Source organism: Salmo salar, chromosome ssa20, assembly GCF_905237065.1.
Source record: "Salmo salar chromosome ssa20, Ssal_v3.1, whole genome shotgun sequence".
Lineage (NCBI taxonomy): Eukaryota > Metazoa > Chordata > Actinopteri > Salmoniformes > Salmonidae > Salmo > Salmo salar.
Window position 1 is genome coordinate 67,943,718 of NC_059461.1, and position 26,696 is coordinate 67,970,413.

The 26,696-nt window shown below is 42.8% G+C and overlaps 1 protein-coding gene and 1 long non-coding RNA gene across 2 annotated transcripts; one reads left to right on the plus strand and one right to left on the minus strand.

Annotated features, from left to right (window-relative positions):
- Positions 1 to 392: 392 nt before the first annotated feature.
- On the minus strand, positions 393 to 5,640 carry LOC106581106 (uncharacterized). The gene is made up of 4 exons (XR_001323016.2): positions 5,517 to 5,640; positions 3,897 to 3,975; positions 3,534 to 3,599; positions 393 to 3,293 (listed from the first exon to the last, which is right to left on the minus strand). It is a non-coding gene; the product is annotated as an uncharacterized lncRNA (long non-coding RNA).
- Positions 5,641 to 7,220: 1,580 nt separating this feature from the next.
- Positions 7,221 to 26,691, plus strand: lbhl (LBH regulator of WNT signaling pathway, like; the record flags this gene model as incomplete). Its single annotated transcript, XM_045703397.1, has 4 exons — positions 7,221 to 7,447; positions 25,541 to 25,625; positions 25,861 to 26,155; positions 26,394 to 26,691. Coding segments are annotated over 4 exons (678 nt in total), but the record flags the coding sequence as incomplete, so codon positions are not given.
- Positions 26,692 to 26,696: the final 5 nt, after the last annotated feature.

Below are 26,696 nucleotides of genomic sequence, written 5' to 3' on the forward strand. Positions count from 1 at the left end.
CCTCCATCACTCTTAAATGGAAGAAGTTTGGAACCACCAAGACTCTTCCTAGAGCTGGCCACCTGGCCAAACTGAGCAATTGGGGGAGAAGGGCTTTGGTCAGGTCTGTGACCAAGAACCTGGTGGTCACTCTGACAGAGCTCTAGAGTTCATCTGTGGAGATGGGAGAACCTTCCAGAAGGACAACCATCTCTGCAGCACTCCACCAATCAGGCTTTTATGATAGAGTGGCCAGACGGAAGCCACTCCTCAGTAAAAGGCACATGACAGCCCACTTGGAGTTTGCCAAAAGTGAGCTAAAGACTGTCAGACCATGAGAAACAAGATTCTCTGGTCTGATGTAAATTAGCAAAAAAATTCTAAAAACCTGTTTTTGGTTTGTCATTATGGGGTATTGTGTGTAGATTGATGAGGGAAAAAAACTATTTAATCAATTTTAGAATGAGTCTGTAATGTAACAAAATGTGGAGCCAAGGGGTCGGAATACTTTCCAAAGGCACTATATATATAACATTAACATACGGTTGACACGTAGGCTATGGTGTAATGGAATGTTTTGCCTTGTGTGGTAAGTTTTGTGGGTTTTGACACTCCTATGTATGTGTCATAACCAGCCATAAAATGTGCAATATATTTCCCAACAGGTGTAAATATACTGTATGTGTCATGACAGTGTTATGAACATATAACAGGTATAAGGTATAACAAGTTGTGTCAGCTGTTATGACATAATATATAATATGTTGCTGCAAGTAAAGCGTTACCACATGTACCACTCCTTATAAATAAATACTGTGCCTCTGAAGATTTGTCTCTGGTCATGAAACTACCATACAGGCTGGATGTCTAAACAAAGTCCATTCTGAATGTCAATAGATTTTTTTATTCATTCTCATCAATGACAACATTCTAGAACTGAGTTATCACTCATTGAAGTCTGGTATCCAGGGTAATCTGGTTAATGATTATACAGTATAATTGATACTTATACAGTATAATTGTATAAGTGTCTCTTTCCCTGTAGAATGTTGACAGCTGTATAGAACACATTGTATTGCTAAGATGCTCAAACTTAACTTAATAGCTACACTCACCGACACAGGATAAACTTTATCCCTCATGCTGGCCCTGACCAAACCGGTATGTTTCCCCTCACTATAGTTGCACTTCTCCACATGGCCAGACTTATAGTGGTCTTCTCCCCTTTCAATGCTCTTATGCTCATACTTGAAAAATGCCGTAAAGCCTGAATCGACACACTGGACAAACAATTATCTAGGCTAAGCAAAACAAAATATTTTTGGGATCTACTGCTGTAATAATTAGCTAGCTAAAGTGTAGTCAGTGGCTAGCTAAGACCGAGAAAGGGGACATAAGAAGTTTATGGATTGTACACAGGTCTCTGATCATGCTGGTGAACGGTAGCTGACAGTGTCGACTAGAGATGAAGTGCAGGAGCTTCCTGCAGGAATTTGTAGTCTTACTGAGGTCATCTCTGTTGCTAATCAGCATTTAAAATTTTTTTTTGTAAATTGAAGCCAATATATTGATAAAACTCACCTTTTCCGAGAGAGAATTACATGGTTATCAAAACGAGACGTCAGTATAAGCCTACACAAAACACAGACCTTATATGAAGTAGTTCTAAAATCCCAGACGCAAAAATGAATGGTGAAAAAACGATTGGAACCATTACTGGGTTTTACCGCTAGGTTTTATGGGTATTATGACGCGTCCACTATGCCGGAGTATAGTAAAAGTATTGTATTTACGGGTCCAAGATAGCATATTATAAACATTTAATGTAATTCTAGGAGTATGTCATTTTACATGACTGGAGACCTTAGGAGAATCTTTTTTAATACCATAAATGACAGGATAAGAATGGACAGAGAGATAGGCCTATGGATTCATCTTATCATACTGTATTTTTCAGATGCCAAATAATTTATATTTTATTCATTTAGTTGACACTCTTATCCAGAGCGACTTACAAGAACAATTAGGGTTAAGTGGTTTGCACAAGGAAACATCGACATGTTTTTCACATAGTCGGCTCAGGGATTTGAACTAGCACCCTTTCAGTTACTGGCCCAATGCTCTTAACTGCTAGGCTACCTGGAATTATTTAATTTCCTTCACCGACACTCAGGTAGACTATTTGAAGAGTGCATGGAGTTTGGATTGCAGCCTACTGCCTAATTTCATCTGTAAAATAGGTAAGGCCTACCTCTTATTTCTTAAATAGGATGAAAATTGTTCCAATATAAATCCCTTTTGTTAGTTAAGTAAAACTATAATGAAGACAGTTTAAATGAATTATTCCTACTCTAATATGCCTACTTTCAGCACCATGATTTTTTCGATTTCTTGTGCTGCGGCTGCCTGCTTCAAGTTTCAGCACCAAGTTACTTGAATCTGTCTTTCTGTGAGGTCAATACCTCTGAGAAAAACATAATGGGCAAAAAACATTGTTTTTCTTAAAATCAATTATAGTGGTAGCAAGCTATCAAAGTTAACATTAGGTCCTCCTTTTCATATTCATGCTGTCCTTCTCAAGCTGAACAGAACATATAGTCTAATCCGCAAGCACGATGTCGCATTTGTTGGACTAGGCCTAATCGACAATTATTTATCACACCATCCCAGCAGTGCAAAAGACTCAGGAAGGAAGTTAATTTCCTTACAAATATAACTTCCTCTTCTCTCGGCATGCACTTCGTATATCCTTTAGCCTATAGGCTATGGATAATTTGGATCATTTGATTGAGACCACACTAAATAGCCTATAGGCGCACTTGATATTGTGCGCACAGCGGGGAATCAGAGATGAGGGGTGGCATTGGGCACACAGATTTAGCCTAATAAACAACAAATTCTAAAACACTGAGAAATATTGAAATTTCATCAATTACAAATTAGATGACCCTTCTCTTCAGTAGCAAAAATGTCATGCCTTGTAGGCCCCCACAGATTAACCCAAACATGCTCTCCTTTAGTGAGCTCAATCACACTACCAATGCTGGCTACATGGCAACAATTGTCTGGCAGGCTGGTATGGTATGCTGAGACAACCCGCTGGCCATTCTTTAAGATACTACACTGGGCGCGCCCGTAGGTGGACATGTACAGTGTCAAGTGGTACAAGCCAGCTAGCGAGCAGGTGAATTTTCCTGTGTCGGTACTGTAGCCATCTCCCTCATTGACCAGGATGTTGGTAAACTTCAGGATTCCTCTGTGAGTTGGGTAGCTGTCACAGATGTTAAGTTTTGCTGTGAAGGCTACAATCTTTCCTAGAATGGAAGAATGATCAGAGAGAGAGAGGGAGAGAGAGGGAGAGAGAGAGATCAGTCCAGGCCTAGGGCATTTGATGCATACCCAAAGATTATTGGCAATAAGATATGTACAAATTCTTCCCTTTCACAGCAATTATGATGATTAAATACAGGAAAATACAGATGCCATAAGATATATATGTAATGCACTTATCTTGTCAACTTTATAACAGCATAAAATAGAGTTAGAAGGCCTACTTGGTTTAGGACTCGCTGGGCCACCGCTGCCACCCTCGGTAGGATCAGGATCGGTGGGTTTGGGTTCTGTGTTCCAGAATACAATATAGTTGTTTAGCTCCCTTTCACTGTAAAGATTTGTCAGGGACATTCATCATATGCCATATACAAATGCATTGGACTATTGCATACACACAGAGATCTAGGATATATTGTATATATATATTTCTTATACATTTCACATCATAGGCCTCTTAAAATACAACTATGTAGGTGAACAAAGGATACATGACATTCAATTACAAAGATTACTTGCACAACTAACCTGTATTTCATAAGAAATGTAGTTAGGTATTTAGGTCACTATTGTGTGTAGGTTATTACCAGGCTTAAGGCTTCCATTATTGTCTCCACAGCCAGGTTCAAAATCCATGTGCAACTACAGCTGATGATGAGTTTACTTCTATAGAAAGATAAATCCGTTGAAATGGAGTATAGGCAAATTAATTGTTCTTGTGTTAGAGAGTCATATGTCATTTCATTCTGTTAGGTTCTAATTTTTCAGAGTAAATAACTCACGGACACTAGAGAAGCTTAACCAAGTTTAATTCTTCCCAAAGTGTCGACACAGCTGTGTCCAGACAAAGACATGTTCCCACCAGGATTGGTGGGTTACAGTATATACTCCACTTTGGACACTCCTTCTCTCCAATCCTTACATCTTGCGGTTCTACAGGAAGAGGGTAATAGGCTAATAAACCATAATTTCTCCCTTCAGGGGATCTGACCTGACCTCAACCCCTCCTTCGCCTAATCCACAGATTTCCATCCGAGTTCCCCTATAGCAATGCTGTGACCTCCTCCCATCCACCCAACACATTCCAAAGCCATCTGTCTTTCTACAGAGACCCATTAACCTCTGACATATAAACCAGTCTCTTCCACTCCTTTATATACTATGCTTATGCATATAACAATGTTCAAAGTTTACCTCGAATCCAACAATTCACATGCATTAATGAACTAGCTGTTGTAAAATATGAATTAGGTCTGCATTATGAATGTACATTTGGAAAGACATCTCATTACATCAAATATATTTTTAATGTATACAACAGTAGTTAGTTTTACCTGTGAACATCTTGCAGAGGTGGTGTTCTAAATATTCGGACTGTTTGACTACTTGGCTGCTTGCAGACAGACATGTAAAGGCGGGGCTAGTTTTTAAGGTGTGCAAGATGTAACCAGAATGAAAGCTAGAATAAAACTATAAAGCTTGGAGATTAAGATAAGAGGAGAATGTGGTGTGTTTGAAAAATGTACAGTTGTAACAACTATACGGCATCACAACATGTACTGTATATGCAAAGTGTGAGAAAAATTAACAGGAGTTGAACTGCACCTTTGAAAAAAGGTGTATTGTCAAGCCGGCAGAGCACAATGTCCTCTGTTATCACCAACATTCTTAAGATTCTTTTCAGCACATTCAACACTCTAATAACAATAGCAGAGTTTTTGTTAGTGAAGGGGGTAAGTGTTGACATTCAGAAAATGTGTTACGTCATTTGATGCAGGGATGAAAAGGAGATTTTTTAGAGATTTTTAATTGCACATTTTTATCAGAAATATATTGTAAAATTTCAACCTAAAGTAGTAGAACTCTGCCCTAAGTAGGTAAATGTGAAGTGGACAAAAAATGACAATTGGACAAAAAATGACTCAGACAGGAAGCATGAGACGCTAAAACAAAAGAGCAGATGGTGAGCTATGTTTCTGGATGAATGAACCAGTACAACGGGTACTGTTGGCAAAATGTGTCCACTGATAGTCAAACATGATGACAACACTCAGACTCAACTACATTTTCACAAGATTGATACTGACAAAAATGTCAGAGGACAGAACAATTTGCTTGGTCCTCTAGTTGTAAAAAGAGTATAGCAGGTGTCTATAAAGGGGTGAGGTACACAATGATGCAAACAGGTGTCACTAATGTATCCTTACCCTAATTAACCGGTCAACATTAGGACATGGCAAGGTCCTCTCCTGTGTAGATATCACATAGATGGTATAGAAAAGCATCTTTGTAGATACCATTCTGACTACATAACCTCATGGCTCATGTGACCATCGGGGCGGGGGGGCTACATCAGAGAAATTGGGAACCAGTTCATATGCGTCATACCAAACTGTCAGTACTTATTGTGACATCGACATAAACAGCTGAGCTGTCATGTTTCATGTTTTGTGTGGACCCCAGGAAGAGTAGCTTCTGCTTTTGCAACAACAACAAAAAAAGTACCATTGACTTACATACTGTTAGCTTCTGAATTAACCTTATAAAATTTCACGGACGATTAGTAAAGCTCAAACCAAAATGATTCACCCATTGAGTCATTCAGCTACAGAAGACAAAGACCATATTTACACAAGCACTGGTATTTAACCCTTTCTCCTATGCTGAGCCCCTCCTTACACATCTGAACCAATACACCTCTGTTGATATCAGAAGATTAGTGATATATGTTCTTCCTCACTTCATCTAACCTGACCTCTGCCCAAATTCCTCACTCCTCTCCAACTCATGGCTGTCATGGTGACTTGTGCCAGACTGTGTCCCTTCTCCTCCCATAGGATCCCTGACGGCTAACAATAACATATCCTGACATAATGTAAACGTTATACATTACCCTCTCTCCCTCAGTGAAATTAATAAGTATATTTCATGATTTCAAAAGTTAAGAAATCGAACCCATCAAACCATGATGTCCTATAGTTCACTTAGATAAATCAATCAGGCAACTAGGTTAATATTATCATGCGTTAATATATCAATCAGTGGCTTCTGCACAAGTGCGTGATTGGAAAATCAATCGGTGAGGCCATTAAACAGGTTGGCTGGCAGTGGCTGGTCCTTTCTCTGCCTGAACCACAGGATGTGTACTGTGGGGATTATAGTGCTGTGACTGATGTTGCGTTTGAGTGGACATGGCTTTCCTGCTGCCTGCTGCTATATATATATATATATATATATATATATATATATATATATCTCCACCACACCACTGAGCCTTTGATCCCAGGGCTAATTCCCTTGAATTGTCCAAATCCACTCTGACGAGAGTGACAGCACTCACTGGGAGAGAGACAGAGAAATAGAGAGAGAGAGAGAGAGAGCGGAGAGAGAGAGCGAGAGATAGAGAGAGATGTGGTGGGGGCACAGCCTACCTAGTCTTGACTGAAGGAGTGAAATGTCTCCTCTGCAGACTGCGTGTGAGCAGCCGCACACTTACATTCACTGAGCCAATGTAACAGTGCACAGTGAACGCCGGGCTGTATGGTGTGTCTGTTTCATGTTCCCCAGATCTTCTGCACTGTGTGCCCACTTGGCGGAGGGACAAGCAGGCCTGGCTGACGTCACCCATCCAGCCCCCGTAATCGAAAGAGACGATAATCCCACAATCACTCTACTGCAAAGCCCTGCCTGTGGAGAGAGAGAGAGTGAGCGAGAGGGAGAGGGAGGGGGAAAGGGAGAGGTGGAGAGAGAGAAAGAAAGAGGTGGAGGGAGAGAGGGAGAGGGTGAGGGAGAGAGGGGCAGAGAGGGGGTAGCTGTTTGACAGAGAAGCCCGGAGGCTGTGGACTAGTGGACACATGTTTCTTCTTTTAGGTCAGTCCCGTGTTGACCCACAGAGGGAGCGACCTTACTGACCACAGAGTCTCCACCGTCAGAACCCCTCCCACGTGGACCCCATCACAGCCCATCCAGGCGTCGCCCTGGAGACCAGCTGCTCTCCTGAGGGGCCGGCGGAGGGAGAGTGCTGTAGGAGCTGCACCCCTCCGTCTGCACCACCTCCTCTGCCTACCATGGGAGTGACCACCTTGGAAGGCGTGGAGGTCTGCCAGGATGGGGAGGACTTTTGCCTGACCACAGAAGGGTAAGACTCCTCAATGATTGTGTGTGTGGATCACACAGGTATGCAGTGATGCTTTACTTATAGTTGATGATGACTGTTATGGAGATGGAGACCTGTGTCAGGACCTCATAGTAGAGTGTAGAAATTATACTAAGAAAGCACCAGTAGCAAAGTGTATAGATAGTGTGGGCTTGATGGTTTGAGGAATTAGAGAGTCAAACTGGTGAATGGGTGTGTGTATCAGTAGTGGAACTGAAAATGTTTCTGTTATCTGTGGTCTGTCATCAGTTTACACATGGTGATTTGTTCCTGTTTCCTGCCCCCAATCCTCCCGTGCTACCGTGAAGTGAGTGACTGTGTTAGCTCGTTACTGACAGGCTGGCAGAGGAATGTTCAGGAGGCAGGGAGGAGATTACATCTAGGCTAAGCCAGCTGAAAATGTTACGTCACAGATGACACACAAACAGCTTAGCCATGCACATAGCACAGATACTATGTCAATAACATATCATAAAATGAATTGGGTCAAAAACATGGTATTTTTAAGCTGAAACCAATTTCACAGAAAACTGGACATGACTGTAAAAGTGGTTTATACAGTTGTTCTGCCGCTTTGAAAGAGTCTCTTACAGCCCAGCCTCATTAGAACGAAAGACATGTCAACAAGAGTGAGTGAGGGACACAGTGGCAGAAGGCCATAATACTAGACTGGCACTGGGAGGAGCGGTGAGGGTTGGGAGACAGATATTCAGTCCCTCTCAATCCTCTGGCAGCTTTTTTGGAAAACATAAACAGATTTATAGAGGATATAACTCAGGCTGATACAGTGAATGTGAAAATAAGTTTCTCCCTAATCACATGATTTAACAGTGTTATCCAACATGGAAGTTGAAGGCCATAGAGGCCCAGGTTAAGAAGGGACAGTCGAACCAGACGGGGGGTGTGTGTGTGTGTGTGGGGGGGGGGGGGTGTTACATTTCACCTGGATCTGACCCATGTATGGCAGATGACTCTCAGGGAATGTGTCTGTTTGGCCATCAGAGGATAGCTGGCATCACAGGGAAGTCATATGGGCTTTTAGCATGGAGGCTCAGCTTTGGACGCAGCGAAATGATGGCCACATTCTACCAATCCGTCACATCATGACAAATAGATGGACGAGGACATATTCTATATGATCAAACCGCCCTGGGAGCCATAAGCAATCTAATCTGAAGCTCAGTGCTCAGTTCTCAGTGCTAAGTGTGTGTGTGTGTGTGTGTGTGTGTGTGGGTGGAGGGGCCATGTGAAAGTGGCGATTAAGCGCACCACAACTGGGATTCACTCTGGTACCTCAAAGACCAGCCCCAGCCAATCAGCTATAGCACTGACAACTCTGGCCAAAGAAGGGCCTGTTTCAAAGTGATAAGGGACATGTAATGCGGCCTCCATTTATGGGCATGAGGGGCTAGAGAGAATTATGCTGAGAAAACCAGATGTGGTTGTCATGAGGTACACTAGTGAATATGTACTTAGAGAGGTCATTGGGGTGAGTAGTTTCCTGCTGTCCGTTTGTAACTGGGAAGCTGCTTGAGCCAGTTGGACAAGACCAGAGTGTCAGAGACAGTGTGTGTATAGTACTAGCACCAAGTTGGTCTCACTGGGACAGGTGTGTGTACGGGAGGGGTTGGTCGATGAGAGGGATAAGGGGAGCAACAGGAAGAGGGAGGGAGGGATAGAGGGAGGGAGGGATAGAGGACAAGCAAGCATCTGTCAACAACAGCTGTGTGACTGCAGGATGTCCAGAGCCTGCTGGTTGAAGTGACAAGGCTTCTGAGCATCGTGAGAAAGTCAATTAGTCATCCAGGTAAAAACATGATGATCCTTCAAGGTTGTGTCTGGTAAACACAGGGAGGGTTCCATATAAGGGAGAAATCTAGGGTTTACTCTGGTGCCAGGATAGCCAAACTAGGGTTCAATCAGTTCCACCTGATCCAAGGTTTTCTGTAGGTCAATAGTATGTATTCCTCTCTGAGACACTTGTGCATGTGTACAGTGTAGTGTCATGACTTCGTCCTGTTGGGTGAGGGTCATAAAACCCCCTTTCCATCTCTTCCCCCCACCGGTTTATGACCCCCCATAAATACCTTTCCCCTTCTCTCTCCACTCTAGAAAAATTGACTTTTGAAAATCCGTTGTTACCACAGAGAGAGACTTTGCAATACAGTAACATCAAAAGGTTGGGAATGGAACAACATTTCTGTAATCCAACCAGTTTAAAGTATCCGTTGGTACTGAAAGAATATGATGTCAGATCAGTTGTTGTCTGGGGCATTATTACTGATGACAGGAAATGACAGAAATTGTATCTTGGAAAGTCTACACATCCTAGTTATCAGATTCACATGGAATTGTTGTGCAATTTAAATGTTTAAATATGAAACTATTTGTGAAAAGATTAAATGTAATTTTAGCCTTCTAAATGAGATAATTGTTTTCATAAGTAAACTATGCTCACTCAGTTGCCACGCCCAAGTGAACAGACATTGGTTGAAGAGGGATGAAACCCCTCTCTTCTCTTCTCTTCTCTTCTCTTCTACATAATGAAATTTACATGAGACCAGATCATGTGAAGATGACGATCACCATGCTGGAAGGATGAATTTCTATTAGACCAGACAGAATTCAGCGCGAGCTGATTATGGCAAAATGGTATGAACTCTTATTCACTAAAGAAGAAGTGACACATCCTAGAAGTTGATTTATCAGCTGCAGCTGTAAACGTACGTGGCCTAGGAAAGGACAGACAATCTCCTGAGAATGACAGGGTACTTCAACGTATCCGCTCTACAACACTACGACCAGAAAGATTCTGCAAAGGACAATGGCGATCTCTGCTGGGCAAACAAGTCTTCCATCTTCGACCCACCTATCAAAGCGCATCTCAGTGTAAAATATATATCTTGCCTTTTCCTTTTCAGAATGAGCAATTATTAGAATGCATAAGATTCTGTATTTACAGCAGCATAGCTTCTCAAGGTCCGATAGAGACCCAATCCCCTTTGTCCCTCAGTCTTCCCGCTCTTCCATTCATACCCAACCCCCTTTCTTTGTGTAACCAGCCATCATATCGGTTTCGTCCGCTAGGGACTTCTTCTTTTATGACATGATTAGTAATCGATGTATGATCCATCCTGTGTATATGTAATTCTGTGTGATTATTTAGGTATTTAGTAAATAAATAATTAAGCCAATTTTTGTATTGCTGATTCAACTTGTTAGCCAGGGTTCATGAAGATAACCAAGAGTTTTACGACGTTCATATGAGACTGAATAAGGTGACGATTAATAATTGACTGCTACTGATAAGCGTTTATTCGGAAGACAGCAGCTCTATTAACACTGTTCCGTGGTGCCCCAGGTTATTAACAAGTTAATTGTTGATGGTTTAATTCAATAAAGTAATCAATCAAACGTTAGGTAAATGATTTGATAAAAGAACCTGTCATATAATTGAATCAGTTAGTCAGAGACACGACACAACCTAAATCAACAAGGCTCTCAGGTTAATTAGTTTTGAATTGCCAAATAGCCTATACAGGTTTGATTTATCATAAACATCGATTAAATCATTAAAATATGCTTTTCAAAGCTCATTTAGGACTACTCAGTACTGAATGAAGTCCCACCTCCAGCAGGAATCCCATGTGGCTTCGACTTTAGGGACATGTGAACCTGGTGACTACTATTTAAACTTATGATAATCCAGACAATCTCAATTGATTTGATATCATCGTCTCATTCAATTGAATAAGTTAAATTGTCGAACATACCTTTTTAGGTTCTTCCAAGTAAATGAGACATTTTAAACATTCCCATATTAATCTAGATGAACCAACTTCTCAGGTTAATTAAAGTTTAATTCCCAGATAGCCGATCCAGGTATGATTAATAATTATCATTGATTAATCAATTTGCTTTTGCTAAATTCTTTCACGTCCAACTCCCACATTACTGATACAGTACTGATGGTTCATTAACGTCTATAAATAGATTAAAATATTTGCAGCTTCCAATGAATTCCAAACCCAAACGTAGAAAAATAATAGGAACATTTTTCCTCAAAATGTTTCAAATAACGTGCATGTTATCAGAGGTGGTCACCACTCCTCTGCCAATTAGTGAACCTCCACCCATAAAAGGATTGATCTCTGACCTCAGCAGCGATATCAACCCTAAATACAGGTTGAAGTTGGAAGCTAACATATACCTTAGCCAAACACATTTAAACTCAGTTTTTCACAATTCCTGACATTTAATCCTAGTAAAAATTCCCTGTCTTTGGTCAGTTAGGATCACCACTTTATTTTAAGAATGTGAAATGTAGGAGTAATAGTAGAGAGAATAATTTATTTCAGCTTTTATTTCTTTCATCACATTCCCAGTGGGTCAGACGTTTACATACACTCAATTAGTATTTGGTAGCACTGCCTTTAAATTGTTTAACTTGGGTCAAACTTTCTGGGTAGCCTTCCACAAGCTTCTCACAATAAATTGGGTGATTTTTTTGCCCATTTCTCCTGATAGAGCTGGTGTAACTGAATCAGGTCTGTAAGCCTCCTTCCTCGCACACGCTTTTTCAGTTCTGCCCACAAATTCTCTATAGGATTGAGGTCAGGGCTTTGTGATGGCCACTCCAATACCTTGACTTTGTTGTCCTTAAGACATATTGCCACAACTTTGGAAGTATACTTGTCCATTTGGAAGACCCATTTGCCACCAAGCTTTAACTTCCTGACTGATGTCTTGAGATGTTGCTTCAATATATCCACATAATTTTCCTACCCCATGATGCCATCTATTTTGTGAAGTGCACCAGTCCCTCCTGCAGCAAAGCACCGCCACAACATGAGGCTGCCACCCCCGTGCTTCACGGTTGGGATGGTGTTCTTCGGCTTGCAAGCATCCCCCTTTTTCCACCAAACATAACGATGGTCATTATCACCAAACGGTTCTATTTTTTTTCATCATTCCAGAGGACATTTCTGCAAAATGTACAATCTTTGTTCCCATGTGCAGTTGCAAAACGTAGTCTGGCTTTTCTATGGCGGTTTTGGAGCAGCGGCGTCTTCCTTGCTGAGCGGCCTTTCAGGTTATGACGATATAGGACTCGTTTTACTGTGTAATAGATATTTTTGTACCTGTTTCCTCCAGCATCTTCACAAGGTCCTTTGCTGTTGTTCTGAGATTGATTTCCACCAAAGTACGTTCATCTCTAGGAGACAGAATGTGTCTCCTTCCTGAGCTGTATGATGGCTGCGTGGTCCCATGGTGTTTATACTTGTGTACTATTGTTTGTACAGATGAACGTGGTACAGTCAGGCATTTGGAAATTGCTCCCAAGGATGAACCAGACTTGTGGAGGTTTTGGCTGATTTCATTTGATTTTCCCATGATGTCAAGCCAAGAGGCACTGAGTTTGAAGGTAGGCCTTGAAATACATTCATAGGTACACCTCCAATTGATTCAAATGATGTCAATTAGCCTATTGAGAAGCTTCTAAAGGCAATTTTCTGGAATTTTCCAAGCTGTTTAAAGGCACAGTCAACTTAGTGTATGTGAACTTCTGACCCACTGGAATTGTGATACAGTGAATTACCAGTGAAATAATCTGTCTGTAAACAATTGTTGGAAAAAGACTTGTGTCATGCACAAAGTAGATGTCTTAACCCGACTTGCCAAAACTATAGTTTGTTAACAAGAAATTTGTGGAGTGGTTGAAAAACTAGTTTTATTGACTCCAACCTAAGTGTATGTAAACATCCGACTTCAACTGTATGCCATTAGCGTAAAAACAGCAACGCTCTCCAAAATCAACCATCGAACGCAGGCTTTGTAATGGTTCTCTCCACTTTAGCCCTTATGTATCGCCATCGAAGATTGGTATCGGTCCAATACCGCAGTGCACAGCTGAAGCACATGCAAGATATGGCTGACATGAGGGGACAGATGGAGAGAACCGAGCAACTATTGACAAAGCAGGATATGAAAACATTCTGCTAGCCGAGGAACTGCGTTTGAAATCTGAACAATTAAAAGTAATTGCAAATACTTATGACGATGAATGAGCACAAACTCTTCAACAAAACTGTTGTCTCCAGGAACAACTCGATTTAGCCAAAACTAAATACGATGTAGTCCACTCCAAACTAGATAAATCTGTTGCATCAAATCAAATCAAATCGTATTGGTCACATACACATGGTTAGCAGATGTTAATGTGAGTGTAGCGAAATGCTTGTGCTTCTAGTTCCGACCGTGCAGTAATATCTAACAAGTAATCTAACATTTTCAAAAAAAACTACCTTATACACACAAGTGTAAAGGAATGAATAAGAATATGTACATATAAATATATGGATGAGCGATGGCCAAACGGCATAGGCAAGATGCAGTAGATGGTATGGAGTACAGTATATACATACGAGATGAGTAATGTAGGATATGTAAACATTATATACTGCTCAAAAAAATAAAGGGAACACTTAAACAACACATCCTAGATCTGAATGAAAGAAATAATCTTATTAAATACTTTTTTCTTTACATAGTTGAATGTGCTGACAACAAAATCACACAAAAATAATCAATGGAAATCCAATTATCAACCCATGGAGGTCTGGATTTGGAGTCACACTCAAAATTAAAGTGGAAAACCACACTACAGGCTGATCCAACTTTGATGTAATGTCCTTAACCTCTTACATCTAGACGTTCCGCTAGCGGAACACCTGCTCCAATATCCAATGATAGGCGTGGCGCGAATGACAAATTCCTCAAAAATACAAAAACTTCAATTTTTCAAACATATGACTATTTCACAGCATTTTAAAGACAAGACTCTCCTTTATTTAACCACACTGTCCGATTTCAAAAAGGCTTTACAGCGAAAGCAAAACATTAGATTATGTCAGCAGAGTACCAAGCCAGAAATAATCAGACACCCATTTTTCAAGCTAGCATATAATGTCACATAAACCCAAACCACAGCTAAATGCAGCACTAACCTTTGATGATCTTCATCAGATGACACACCTAGGACATTATGTTATACAATACATGCATGTTTTGTTCAATCAAGTTCATATTTATATAAAGAAAACAGCTTTTTACATTAGCATGTGACGTTCAGAACTAGCAAACTTCCGGGGGAATTTACTAACAATTTACTAAATTACTCACGATAAACGTTCACAAAAAGCATAACAATTATTTTAAGAATTATAGATACAGAACTCCTCTATGCACTCGATATGTCCGATTTTAAAATAGCTTTTTGGTGAAAGCACATTTTGCAATATTCTAAGTACATAGCCCAGCCATCACGGGCTAGCTATTTAGACACCCGGCAAGTTTAGCCTTCACCAAAATCAGATTTACTATTATAAAAGTTTGATTACCTTTTGTTGTCTTCGTCAGAATGCACTCCCAGGACTGCTACTTCAATAACAAATGTTGGTTTGGTCCAAAATAATCCATCGTTATATCCGAATAGCGGCGTTTTGTTCGTGCGTTCCAGAAACTATCCGAAATGGTAAATCAGGGTCGTGCGCATGGCGCAATTCGTGACAAAAAAATTCTAAATATTCCATTACCGTACTTCGAAGCATGTCAACCGCTGTTTAAAATAAATTTTTATGCAATTTATCAAGTAAAAAAAGCGATAATATTCCGACCGGGAATCTCCTTTTCGGCAAACAGAGGAAAAATCACAAAGACGGGGGCGGCCAGGGCACGCGCCTAAGCCCACAGTCCCTTGATCGGCCACTTGAGAAAGGCGATAATGTGTTTCAGTCTGGGGCTGGGATGACGACATTCAGGTTTTTCCCGGGCTCTGAGCGCCCATGGAAGACATAGGAAGTGTCACGTTAGAGCAGAGATCCTTTGTAAAAGATAGAGATGGCAAAGAAGTTCAAGAAATGGTCAGACAGGCCACTTCCTGCAAATGAATCTCTCAGGTTTTGACCTGCAATTTGAGTTCTGTTATACTCACAGACACCATTCAAACAGTTTTAGAAACTTTGGAGTGTTTTCTATCCAAAGCCAATAATTATATGCATATTCTAGTTACTGGGCAGGAGTAGTAACCAGATTAAATCGGGTACGTTTTTTATCCAGCCGTGAAAATACTGCCCCCTAGCCATAACAGGTTAAAACAAGTCAAAATGAGGCTCAGTGGTGTGTGTGGCCTCCACATGCCTGTATGACCTCCCTACAATGCCTGGGCATGCTCCTGATGAGGTGGCGGATGGTCTCCTGAGGGATCTCCTCCCAGACCTGGACTAAAGCATCCACCAACTCCTGGACAGTCTGTGGTGCAACGTGGCGTTAGTGGATGGAGCAAGACATGATGTCCCAGATGTGCTCAATTGGATTCAGGTCTGGGGAATGGGTGGGCCAGTCCAGAGCATCAATGCCTTCCTCTTGCAGGAACTGCTGACACACTCCAGCCACATGAGGTCTAGCATTGTCTTGCATTAGGAGGAACCCAGGGCCAACCGCACCAGCATATGGTCTCACAAGGGGTCTGAGGATCTCATCTCGGTACCTAATGGCAGTCAGGCTACCTCTGGCGAGCACATGGAGGGCTGTGCGGCCCCCCAAAGAAATGCCACCCCACACCATGACTGACCCACCGCCAAACCGGTCATGCTGGAGGATGTTGCAGGCAGCAGAACGTCCTCCACGGCGTCTCCAGACTCTGTCACGTCTGTCACGTGCTCAGTGTGAACCTGCTTTCATCTGTGAAGAGCACAGGGCGCCAGTGGCGAATTTGCCAATCTTGGTGTTCTCTGGCAAATGCCAAACGTCCTGCACGGTGTTGGGCTGTAAGCACAACCCCCACCTGTGGACGTCGGGCCCTCATACCACCCTCATGGAGTCTGTTTCTGACCGTTTGAGCAGACACATGCACATTTGTGGCCTGCTGGAGGTCATTTTGCAGGGCTCTGGCAGTGCTCCTCCTGCTCCTCCTTGCACAAAGGCGGAGGTAGCGGTCCTGCTGCTGGGTTGTTTCCCTCCTACGGCCTCCTCCACGTCTCCTGATGTACTGGCCTGTCTCCTGGTAGCACCTCCATGCTCTGGACACTACGCTGACAGACACAGCAAACCGTTCTTGCCACAGCTCGCATTGATGTGCCATCCTGGATGAGCTGCACTACCTGAGCCACTTGTGTGGGTTGTAGACTCCGTCTCATGCTACCACTAGAGTGAAAGCACCGCCAGCATTCAAAAGTGACCAAAACATCAGCCAGGAAGCATAGGAACTGAGAAGTGGTCTGTGGTCCCCACCTGCAGAACCACTCCTTTATTGGGGGTGTCTTGCTAATTGCCTATAATTTCCACCTGTTGTCTATTCCATTTGCACAACAGCATGTGAAATTTATTGTCAATCAGTGTTGCTTCCTAAGTGGAGTGTTTGATTTCAAAGAAGTGTGATTGACTTGGAGTTACATTGTGTTGTTTAAGTGTTCCCTTTATTTTTTGAGCAGTGTATAAAGTGGCATTGTTTAAAGTGACTAGTGATACATTTATTACATCCAATTTTTTATTATTAAAGTGGCTAGAGATTTGAGTCAGTATGTTGGCAGCAGCCACTCAATGTTAGTGATGGTTGTTTAACAGTCTGATGGCCTTGAGATAGAAGCTGTTTTTCAGTCTCTCGGTCCCAGCTTTGATGCACCTGTACTGACCTCGCCTTCTGGATGATAGTGGGGTGAACAGGCAGTGGCTCAGGTGGTTGTTGTCCTTGATGATCTTTTTGGCCTTCCTGTGACATCGGGGGGGGTAAGAGGCCATGGAGGGCAGGTAGTTTGCCCCCGGTGATGCATTGTGCAGACCTCACTACCCTCTGGAGAGCCTTACGGTTGTGGGCGGAGCAGTTGCCGTACCAGGTGGTAATACAGCCCGACAGGATGCTCTCGATTGCGTATCTGTAAAAGTTTGTGAGTGTTTTTGGTGAAAAGTCAAATTTCTTTAGCCTCCTGAGGTTGATGAGGCGCTGTTGCGCCTTCTTCACCACGCTGTCTGTGTGGGTGGACCATTTCAGTTTGTCCGTGATGTGTACACCAAGGAACTTAAAACGTACCACCTTCTCCGCTACTGTCCCGTCGATGTGGGTGGGGGGTGCTCCCTCTGCTGTTTCCTGAAGTCCACGATCATCTCCTTTGTTTTGTTGATGTTGAGGGTGAGATTATTTTCCTGACACCACACTCCGAGGGCCCTCACCTCGCCGTCTTGCCGTTGTTGGTAATCAAGCCTACCACTGTACTGTCGTCTGCAAACTTGATGATTGAGTTGGAGGTGTGCATGGCCACGCAGTCATGGGTGAACAGGGAGTACAGGAGAGGGCTGAGAACACACACTTGTGGGGCCCCAGTGTTGAGGATCAGCGGGGTGGAGATGTTGTTTCCTACCCTCACCACCTGGGGGCAGCCCATCAGAAAGTCCAGGACCCAGTTGCACAGGGCGGGGTCGAGACCCAGGGTCTTGAGCTTAATGACGAGTTTGGAGGGTACTATGGTGTTAAATGCTGAGCTGTAATGGATGAACAGTATTCTTACATAGGTATTCCTCTTGTCCAGATGTGTTAGGGCAGTGTGCAGTGTGATTTCGATTGCGTCGTCTGTGGACCTATTGGGGCAGTAAGCAAATTGGAGTGGGTCTAGGGTGTCAGGTAGGGTGGAGGTGATATGATCCTTGACTAGTCTCTCAAAGCACTTCATGATGACGGAAGTGAGTGCTACGGGGTGATAGTCGTTTAGCTCAGTTACCTTAGCTTTCTTGTGAACAGGAACAATGGTGGCCCTCTTGAAGCATGTGGGAACAGCAGACTGGGATAGGGATTGATTGAATATGTCTGTAAATACACCAGCCAGATGGTCTGCGCATGCTCTGAGGACACGGCTAGGGATGCCGTCTGGGCCGGCAGCCTTGTGAGTGTTAACACGTTTAAATGTTTTACTCACGTTGGCTGCAGTGAAGGAGAGCCCAGGTTTTGGTCGCGGGCCGTGTCAGTGGTACTGTATTGTCATCAAAGCGAGCAAAGAAGTTATTTGGTTCGTCTGGGAGCATGACGTTGGTGTCCGTGATGTGGCCGGTTTTCTTTTTGTAATCCGTTATTGACTGTAGACGCTGCCACATACGTCTCGTGTCTGAGCCGTTGAATTGCGAATCTACTTTGTCTCTATATTGACGCTTAGCTTGTTTGATTGCCTTGCGGAGGGAATAGCTACACTGTTTGTATTCAGTCATGTTTCCGGTCGCCTTGCCATGATTAAAAGCAGTGGTTCGCGCGTTCAGTTTTGTGCGAATGCTGCCATCAATCCACGGTTTCTGGTTGGGGAAGGTTTCAATAGTCACCGAGGGTACAACATCACCGATGCACTTGCTAATAAACTTGCTCACCAAACTCAGCGAATACATAAAATGTTGTTGTCTGAGGCTATCCCGAACATATCCCAGTCCACGTGATCGAAGCAATCTTGAAGCGTGGAATTAGATTGGTCGTACCAGTGTTGAACAGACCTGAGCACAGGCGATTCCTGTTTTAGTTTCTGTCTATAGGCTGGAAGCAACAAAATGGAGTCGTGGTCAGATTTTCCAAAGGAGGGCGAAGGAGGTCTTTGTATGCATTGCGGAAGTTAGAGTAGCAATGATCCAGAATTTTGCCAGCCCGGGTCGCACATTCGATATGCTGATAAAATTTAGGGAGCGTATGTGAGCCATGTTTCCGTGAAACAGAGAATGTTACAATCTCTGATGTCTCTCTGGAAGGCAACCCTTGCTCGAATTTCATCTACCTTGTTGTCAAGAGACTGGACATTGGTGAGTAGTATACTCGGGATCGGTGAGCGATGTGCCTGTCTATGGAGCCTGACCAGAAGACCGCTCAGTCTGCCCCTTCTTCGGCGCCATTGTTATGGGTTGCCTACTGGGATCCGAACCATTGTCCTGGGTGGTGGTCCAAACATAGGATCCGCTTCAGGAAAGTCGTATTACTGGTCATAATGTTGCTCTTATATCCAATAGTTCTTCCAGGCTGTATGTAATAAGACTTAAGATTTCCTGGGGTAACAGTGTAAGAAATAATACATAAAAAAACTAAATACTGCATAGTTTCCTGAGAACGTGAAGTGAGGCGACCATCTCTGTTGGCGCCATCCTTGTTAGCAAACAGGGGCGCACAATTTGATAACATGCAGGCAGTTTTGTTGAGCATTACTCAAAGTAACAATGTTCTACTCCAAATGCTGCATACCAAAGATGATCAGTTAATGAACACAATGACTATGTTGGATGACAAATCAGCAGAACTCATTGAAGTCGCTGACCAAATGAATGATGAGAGCTCAGGTGATGAAGATGGAAATATTGATTTCTAAGCAAGAGGAGGAAATCTCATCACTGAATCTCTCGCTCCATACTCAAGACCTCTATCTGCAAACAATGACAGATAATTTTGAGACCGAAAGGAGCAAGTGCGACACTCACTTGTCCAAAATCAGTACTATAAGTGCTCAAGTGGACTCTGCAATGCAGCAGAATACCACCCTTAGGTACAATCTGGTGGAATCCCAGAATGGTCACGCGCTACAGCGTGACTACCCAACCAAACAACCAGAGTCCGGTACTCAAAGGAGTGAAGACGATAGAAGGTTTCAGACTTTGCCTCTCTCATGTGTCCCTCAGTCTTCTCCTCTTGAGTAATATGGCACCTCTTCGCCAACAAAGTCAAAGCTTTGCTTCTCCTCTTGGCCTTTCGGCCCCAATTACCCCACAGGATGAAGCCAACCCTCTCCACCCACTTGGTGCAGAACGCCTTGACAAACTCGTCAAGAATTTCCCCACCAAAACGATACTGAGACGTTCCTAGCTGACATAGAGGACGCATTGTATGGCTACCGAACGCTACGGGTTCTGACAGGGTTTACCTGTTGAAGCGAATGTCTAATAGACACGTGACGAGGTTCATTCGTTTACAACAGCAACATGTGCTAACCGACTACGCTAAACTTGCCACAGCTTTGAAATTAGAATTCAGTGGTTCTGCGACTTGCAAACACGATAGCTCACTAGCTAACACTGTCAAACAAGCTCGGAATGAACACCCATAAGCTTACTATCATAGGCTTCGTTCAGCTTACTTTGGCCTACTCACTGAAACAGGAGTGGAAGAGCTGATACCATCAAACCACGTGAAGAACTGAAGCGAGAATAATTTGAGAAAAGGGTAAAAGATAAGTTACAAGGACTAGAAAGGGAATTTCCGGACACCAGGTCCGCAGGAATTAACACCCTTAGCAAGGATATTAAAAATCAAATTCCACTAATAAAGAGAATCCTTCATTCAGAAGGAGTTATTAGAAGTCATGAACCATGATCACACCGCGTACAACTGGTTCAGTGCTTAGAGAGTACTTCCGTCGTGAGGTTAGCTCCTCTGTGGATAACATAGCTATGAAATAGACTTCTTCATACCTATCGCCACTAAAATACAGTGCCTTGCAAAAGTGAAATGAAAAAATAACTTGTTTAAAAAAATTCTAAAAAATAAAAACGGAAAAGTGGTGTGTGCATATGTATTCACCCCCTTTGCTATGAAACCCTTACATAAGATCTGGTGCAACCAATTGCCTTCAGAAGTCACATAATTTGTTAAATAGTCCACCTGTGTGAAATCTAAGTGTCACATGATCTGTCACATGATCTTAGTATATATACACCTGTTCTGAAAGGTCCCAGAGTCTGCAACACCACTAAGTAAGGGGTACCACTAAGCAAGTGGCACCATGAAGACCAAGGAGCTCTCCAAACAGGTCAGGGACTTAGTTGTGGAGAAGTATGGTGTGTGCAATGCCAGGGTTGTGGGTTCGATTCCCACAGGGGTCCAGTACAACAACAAAAAAATGCATGAAATTAAATGTATGTATTAACTACTGTAAGTCGCTCTGGATAAGAGCGTCTGCTAAATGACTAAAATGTAAATGTAAGTACAGATCAGGGTTGGGTTATAAAAAATATCCAAAACTTTGAACATCCCACGAAGCACCATTAAATCCATTATTAAAAAATAGAAAGAATATGGCACCACAACAAACCTGCCAAGAGAGGTCTGCCCACCAAAACTCATGGACCAGGCGTGGAGGGCATTAATCCGAGAGGCAAAAAAGAGACCAAAGATAACCCTGAAGGAGCTGCAAAGCTCCACAGTGGAGATTGGAGTATCTGTCCATAGGACCACTTTAAGCCATACACTCCACAGAGCTGGGCTTTATGGAAGAGTGGCCAGAAAAAAGCAATTTTTTAAAGAAAAAAATAAGCAAACAAGTTTGGTGTTCGCCAAAAGGCATGTGGGAGACTCCCCAAACATATGGAAGAAGGTACTCTGGTCAGATGAGACTAAAATTGAGCTTTTTGGCCATCAAGGACAATGCTATGTCTGGCGCAAACCCAACACCGCTCATCACCCCGAGAATACCATCGGCAGGGACTGGGAAACTGGTCAGAATTGAAGGAATGATGGATGGCGCTAAATACAGGGAAATTCTTGAGGGAATCCTGTTTCAGTCTTCCAGAGATTTGAGACTGGGACGGAGGTTCATCTTCCAGCAGGACAATGACCCTAAGCATACTGCTAAAGCAACACACGAGTGGTTTAAGGGGAAACATTTAAATGTATTGGAATGGCCTAGTCAAAGCCCAGACCTCAATCCAATTGAGAATCTGTGGTATGACTTAAAGATTGCTGTACACAAGCGGAACTCATCCAACTTGAAAGAGCTGGAGCAGTTTTGCCTTGAAGAATGGACAAAAATTCCAGTGGCTAGATGTGCCAAGCTTTTAGAGACATACCCCAGGAGACTTGCAGCTGTAATTGCTGCAAAAGGTGGCTCTACAAAGTACTGACTTTGGGGGGTGAATAGTTATGCACGCTCAAGTTTTCTGTTTTTTGGTCATATTTCTTTTCTGTTTTTTTGTTTTACAAGAAAAAATATTTTGCATCTTGGTAGGCATGTTGTGTAGATCAAATGATACAAACCCCCCAAAATCTATTTTAATTCCCGGTTGTAAGGCAACAAAATAGGAAAAATGCCAAGGGGGTGAATACTTTTGTAAGCCACTGTAGTGGAAGACACAGTGACTTGTAGTAAAACCACTACAGACTCCCTCGACACCAATTCTGACTGACCACCAGGCATTGATCTGAAAATTACCTGATTACGTCAGACTCATTCTGAACAAGTTGTAGTCTACCAGGACACTTGGTTTTCTTCCCTTGACATGCGCAGTTGTGTAAGCATAAACACACATGTACAACGGACCATCCAATTAGAATTTAGGCTAGCATCACTTAAGGGTTCGAGCAAAACGCCAGCCTGGGTAAAATTGAAAATGTACCCTGAGGCCTTTGATCCTACAGATACAGTTCTCACCACTTTCTCCCCAGAAGTCTATAGGTCATCCCTGTAGACTGCCTAAAACTAGCGCCTTACAGCTGTAGACTTATTATATAGTTATCAACTTAGGATAGTGCCCTAAGCAACACACCACTAAGTCGGAAAACCCTAGATATGATATTAGACAAAGCCATGATAGGCTCATTTTGCCAAGACCTCAGACGTATATAGAATACAGTCCAATTAGATGATTAAGGTGTGATAAAATATAGTTATCTCTTTTGTTTATGCTTTTATTCATTTTGTTTCATTTTCTTTGACACTCAGACAACTGATAGAGCCATAAACAACTTCCCCATATAACCATCAGTTAGTGCCTCAACGCCGCTCATTTGGGAGGAAATTTAATTCTATATTTCATGAGTGTATGTGCGTTGTTAACGTCTGCCTAAGTTACTGCCCAGATCTTCCAGTCTGGACAACCAGATGACGGGTCCAGAACGGCGATTCCAAACCGGACATCCGCTGCCCATTCTTGTGGCGGCCTGTTCCATTTGCAGAAATCCTACCTGGGTCGACCACCAGAGGGGGACTGCAACGGCGATTACCAACCGGACATCCACTGCCCAGCCTTGTGTTGGACTGCTCCGCTTTCAGAGAGCCTGCCAAGGTAAACCACCAGAGGGGAACCGCAATGTCGATCACCAACCAGGACATCCCCTGGCCATTCCTGTGGTACTTTGTAGCGTCCAGGAAACCTACCAAGGTAAACCACTAGAGGGGGACCGCAACGGCATTCACCAATTGAACATCCACTGCCCATCCTAATAGTGGACTGCTCCACTTTCAGAGAGCCTACCAAGGTCAACCACCAGAGGGGGACCACAATGATGGTCCACAACCAGGACAACCCACGGTCATTTTTATTTTGGTTTGCAACCTGCAGGATAATCACAACATTTAAATCACCAGAGGGGGACTGTCATGACTTTGCCCTGTTGGGTGAGGGTCGTAAAACCCCCTTGCCCTCTCTTCCCCCCACCGGTTTATGACCCCTCCCATAAATACCTTCCCCCCCTTCTCTCTCCACTCTACAAAAATTGACTTTTGAAAATCCGTTGTTACCACAGAGAGAGACTTTGCAATACAGCAACATCAAAAGGTTGGTTACGGAACAACATTTCTGTAATCCAACCAGTTTAAAGTATCCGTTGGTACTTAAAGAATATGATGTCAGATCAGTTGTTGTCTGGGACATTATTACTGATGACAGGACAACATAAATTGTATCTTGGAAAGTCTACACATCCTAGTTATCAGATTCACATGGAATTGTTGAGCAATTTAAATGTTTAAATATGAAACTATTTGTGAAATGATTAAATGTAAATTTAACCTTCTAAATTAGATAATTGTTTTCATAAGTAAACTATGCTCACTCAGTGGCCACGCCCAAGTGAACAGACATTGGTTGGAGAGGAATGAACCCCTCCTTTCTCTTCTCCAGTATAAAAGCCCCCATGACCCAATTCACATCAGACTAAGCAAACCCCAGCGTGAGCTGTGGTTGCGAATGGTTGAATATCCACTCTACATAATAAAACTTACATGAGACCAGATCACGTGGAGTTGACGATCACTACGCTGGAAGAATCAATTTCTACTAGACCAGCCAGAATTCAATGCGAGCTGATTATGGCAAAATGGTATGAACTTTGAACTCTTATTCACTAAAGAAGAAGTGATACATCCTAGAAGCCGAGTTATCAGCTGCAGTTGTAAACGTACGTGGCCTAGGAATGGGCAGACAATCTCCTGAGAATGACAGGGTACTTCAACGTATCCGCTCTACAACACTACGACCAGAAAGATTCTGCAAAGGACAATGGCGATCTCTGCTGGGCAAACCAGTCTTCCATCTTCGACCCACCTATCGAAGCGCAGCTCAGTGTAAATATATATCTTGCATTTTCCTTCTTCAAATGGACGGTTATTAGAATGCGGTGGCATAGTTTCTCAAGGTCCGATAGAGACCCAATCGCCTTTATCCCTCAGTCTTCCCGCTCTTTCATTCATACCCAACCCCCTTTCTTTGTGTAACCAGCTGTCATATCGGTTTCGTCCGCTAGGGACTTTTTCTTTTATGACATGATTAGTAATCGACGTATGATCCGTCCTGTGTATATGTAATTCTGTGTGATTATTTAGGTATTTAGTAAATAAATAATTAAGCCAGTTTTTGTATTGCTGATTCAACTTGTTAGCCAGGGTTTGTGAAGATAACCAAGAATTTTACGACGTTCAGAGACTGAATAAGGTGACGATTAATAATTGACTGCTATTGATATAAAAGATCTTCAGATCTTTAAGCGTTTATTTGGAACCTGGTGCCCCAGGTTATTAACGAGTTCATTGTTGCAAGGTATAATTCAATCAAGTAATCAATCAAACATTAGGTAATTGATTTGATAAAAGAACCTGTCATATAATTTAATCAGTCAGAGACACAACAGTAGTATGAGTATGCGCCTGTCTACTCAGCCATGTAAAGTGATACATCAATGTTGAGTGTGAATGTGTTTCTGTCTTCATGTGCTGTGTTCCTGTCATTCATCCCAGTGGCTTTTTATACTGTGTGTGTGTGTTATCAGTTAGCTGAACTATATTTTACACACAGAAGGATGGAGGTGCTTGGTGCCCAGGAGTCATCGATGAGCGAGATGTCACCGCAGAGGAATAACGAGAACAGGTTACCTTTCCAGGTACATATCCACCCAGCCACCTGCCCACCCATCCACCTCTGCATCAATATTCAATATCACAGACATGTTTCTCGTTCCAAATACCCTTAATAAATGGCATGCTGTTGAACAATAGATCCTGATGGATCTTTTAATTAAGGTTTACAATACAAGAATCTATACCAGTGAATTAATGTCACCATCCATGTCACCCAACATTCAATCACCCACCTCTGGACCCTCCCTCTGCATCCAGATCTTCCCAGACCCAGTGGAGGTGTATCTGAGTCCTGAGGGCTCTCCCAATCACCTGCAGCAGTTCAGTCCCTCTGAGAAGGAACGGCTTCCCTCCATCGTGGTGGAACCCACGGACGTGAGCGAAGTGGAGAGTGGCGAGTTACGGTGGCCCCCGGAGGACATGGACTTCTGTTCTGAGGAGGATGAAGATCTGTTCCTGGAGCAGTGTATCCCCCCGGCCAATATTGCAGACTGGGGAGAGGAGGAAGAGACGTCTGTTCTCATCAACCACCAGCAGAACACATCCCTCATTGGTACGTTGCGTGTGGATTTCTTTGTCTGTATTTCTGTCTGTCCGTCTGTCTCTCTTTCTCTCTCTCTCAATCTCTCTCTCTCTCTCTCAATCTCTGTAAATGCGTGTTCTCTTTCTCTTTTCAAAATCTCTTACTTTCATTCATCCATGCTTCTTTGCTTGCATAGACGAAAGATCAATACGATCATCAGTCGTTCTTTATAAGTCATCGGTAATGTATTATTATTTCTGTCTTACAGACCTCCAGTCAGATGCGTTCAGGGATGAAACACCCATTCTACCACCTAGCGGTTCACCTGCCCTGAACTGAGCCACCAACCCCACCCCTACACCCCTGCTATCTTCCTGAGGAAACCCCTCACAGACCATGGGTCACAAGTCAACATGAAACAGATTACTGGACAGAATGGAACTACAGTTCAAATATTGTCCAACAATGAAAGAGGATAAGCTTCTATGTTAATGTAATAAGTTAAGTTAGACAGTAGTGTAATGTTCTATGCAAAATGTCATAAATAAAACCAAGGACAGCTCTGAGGGAG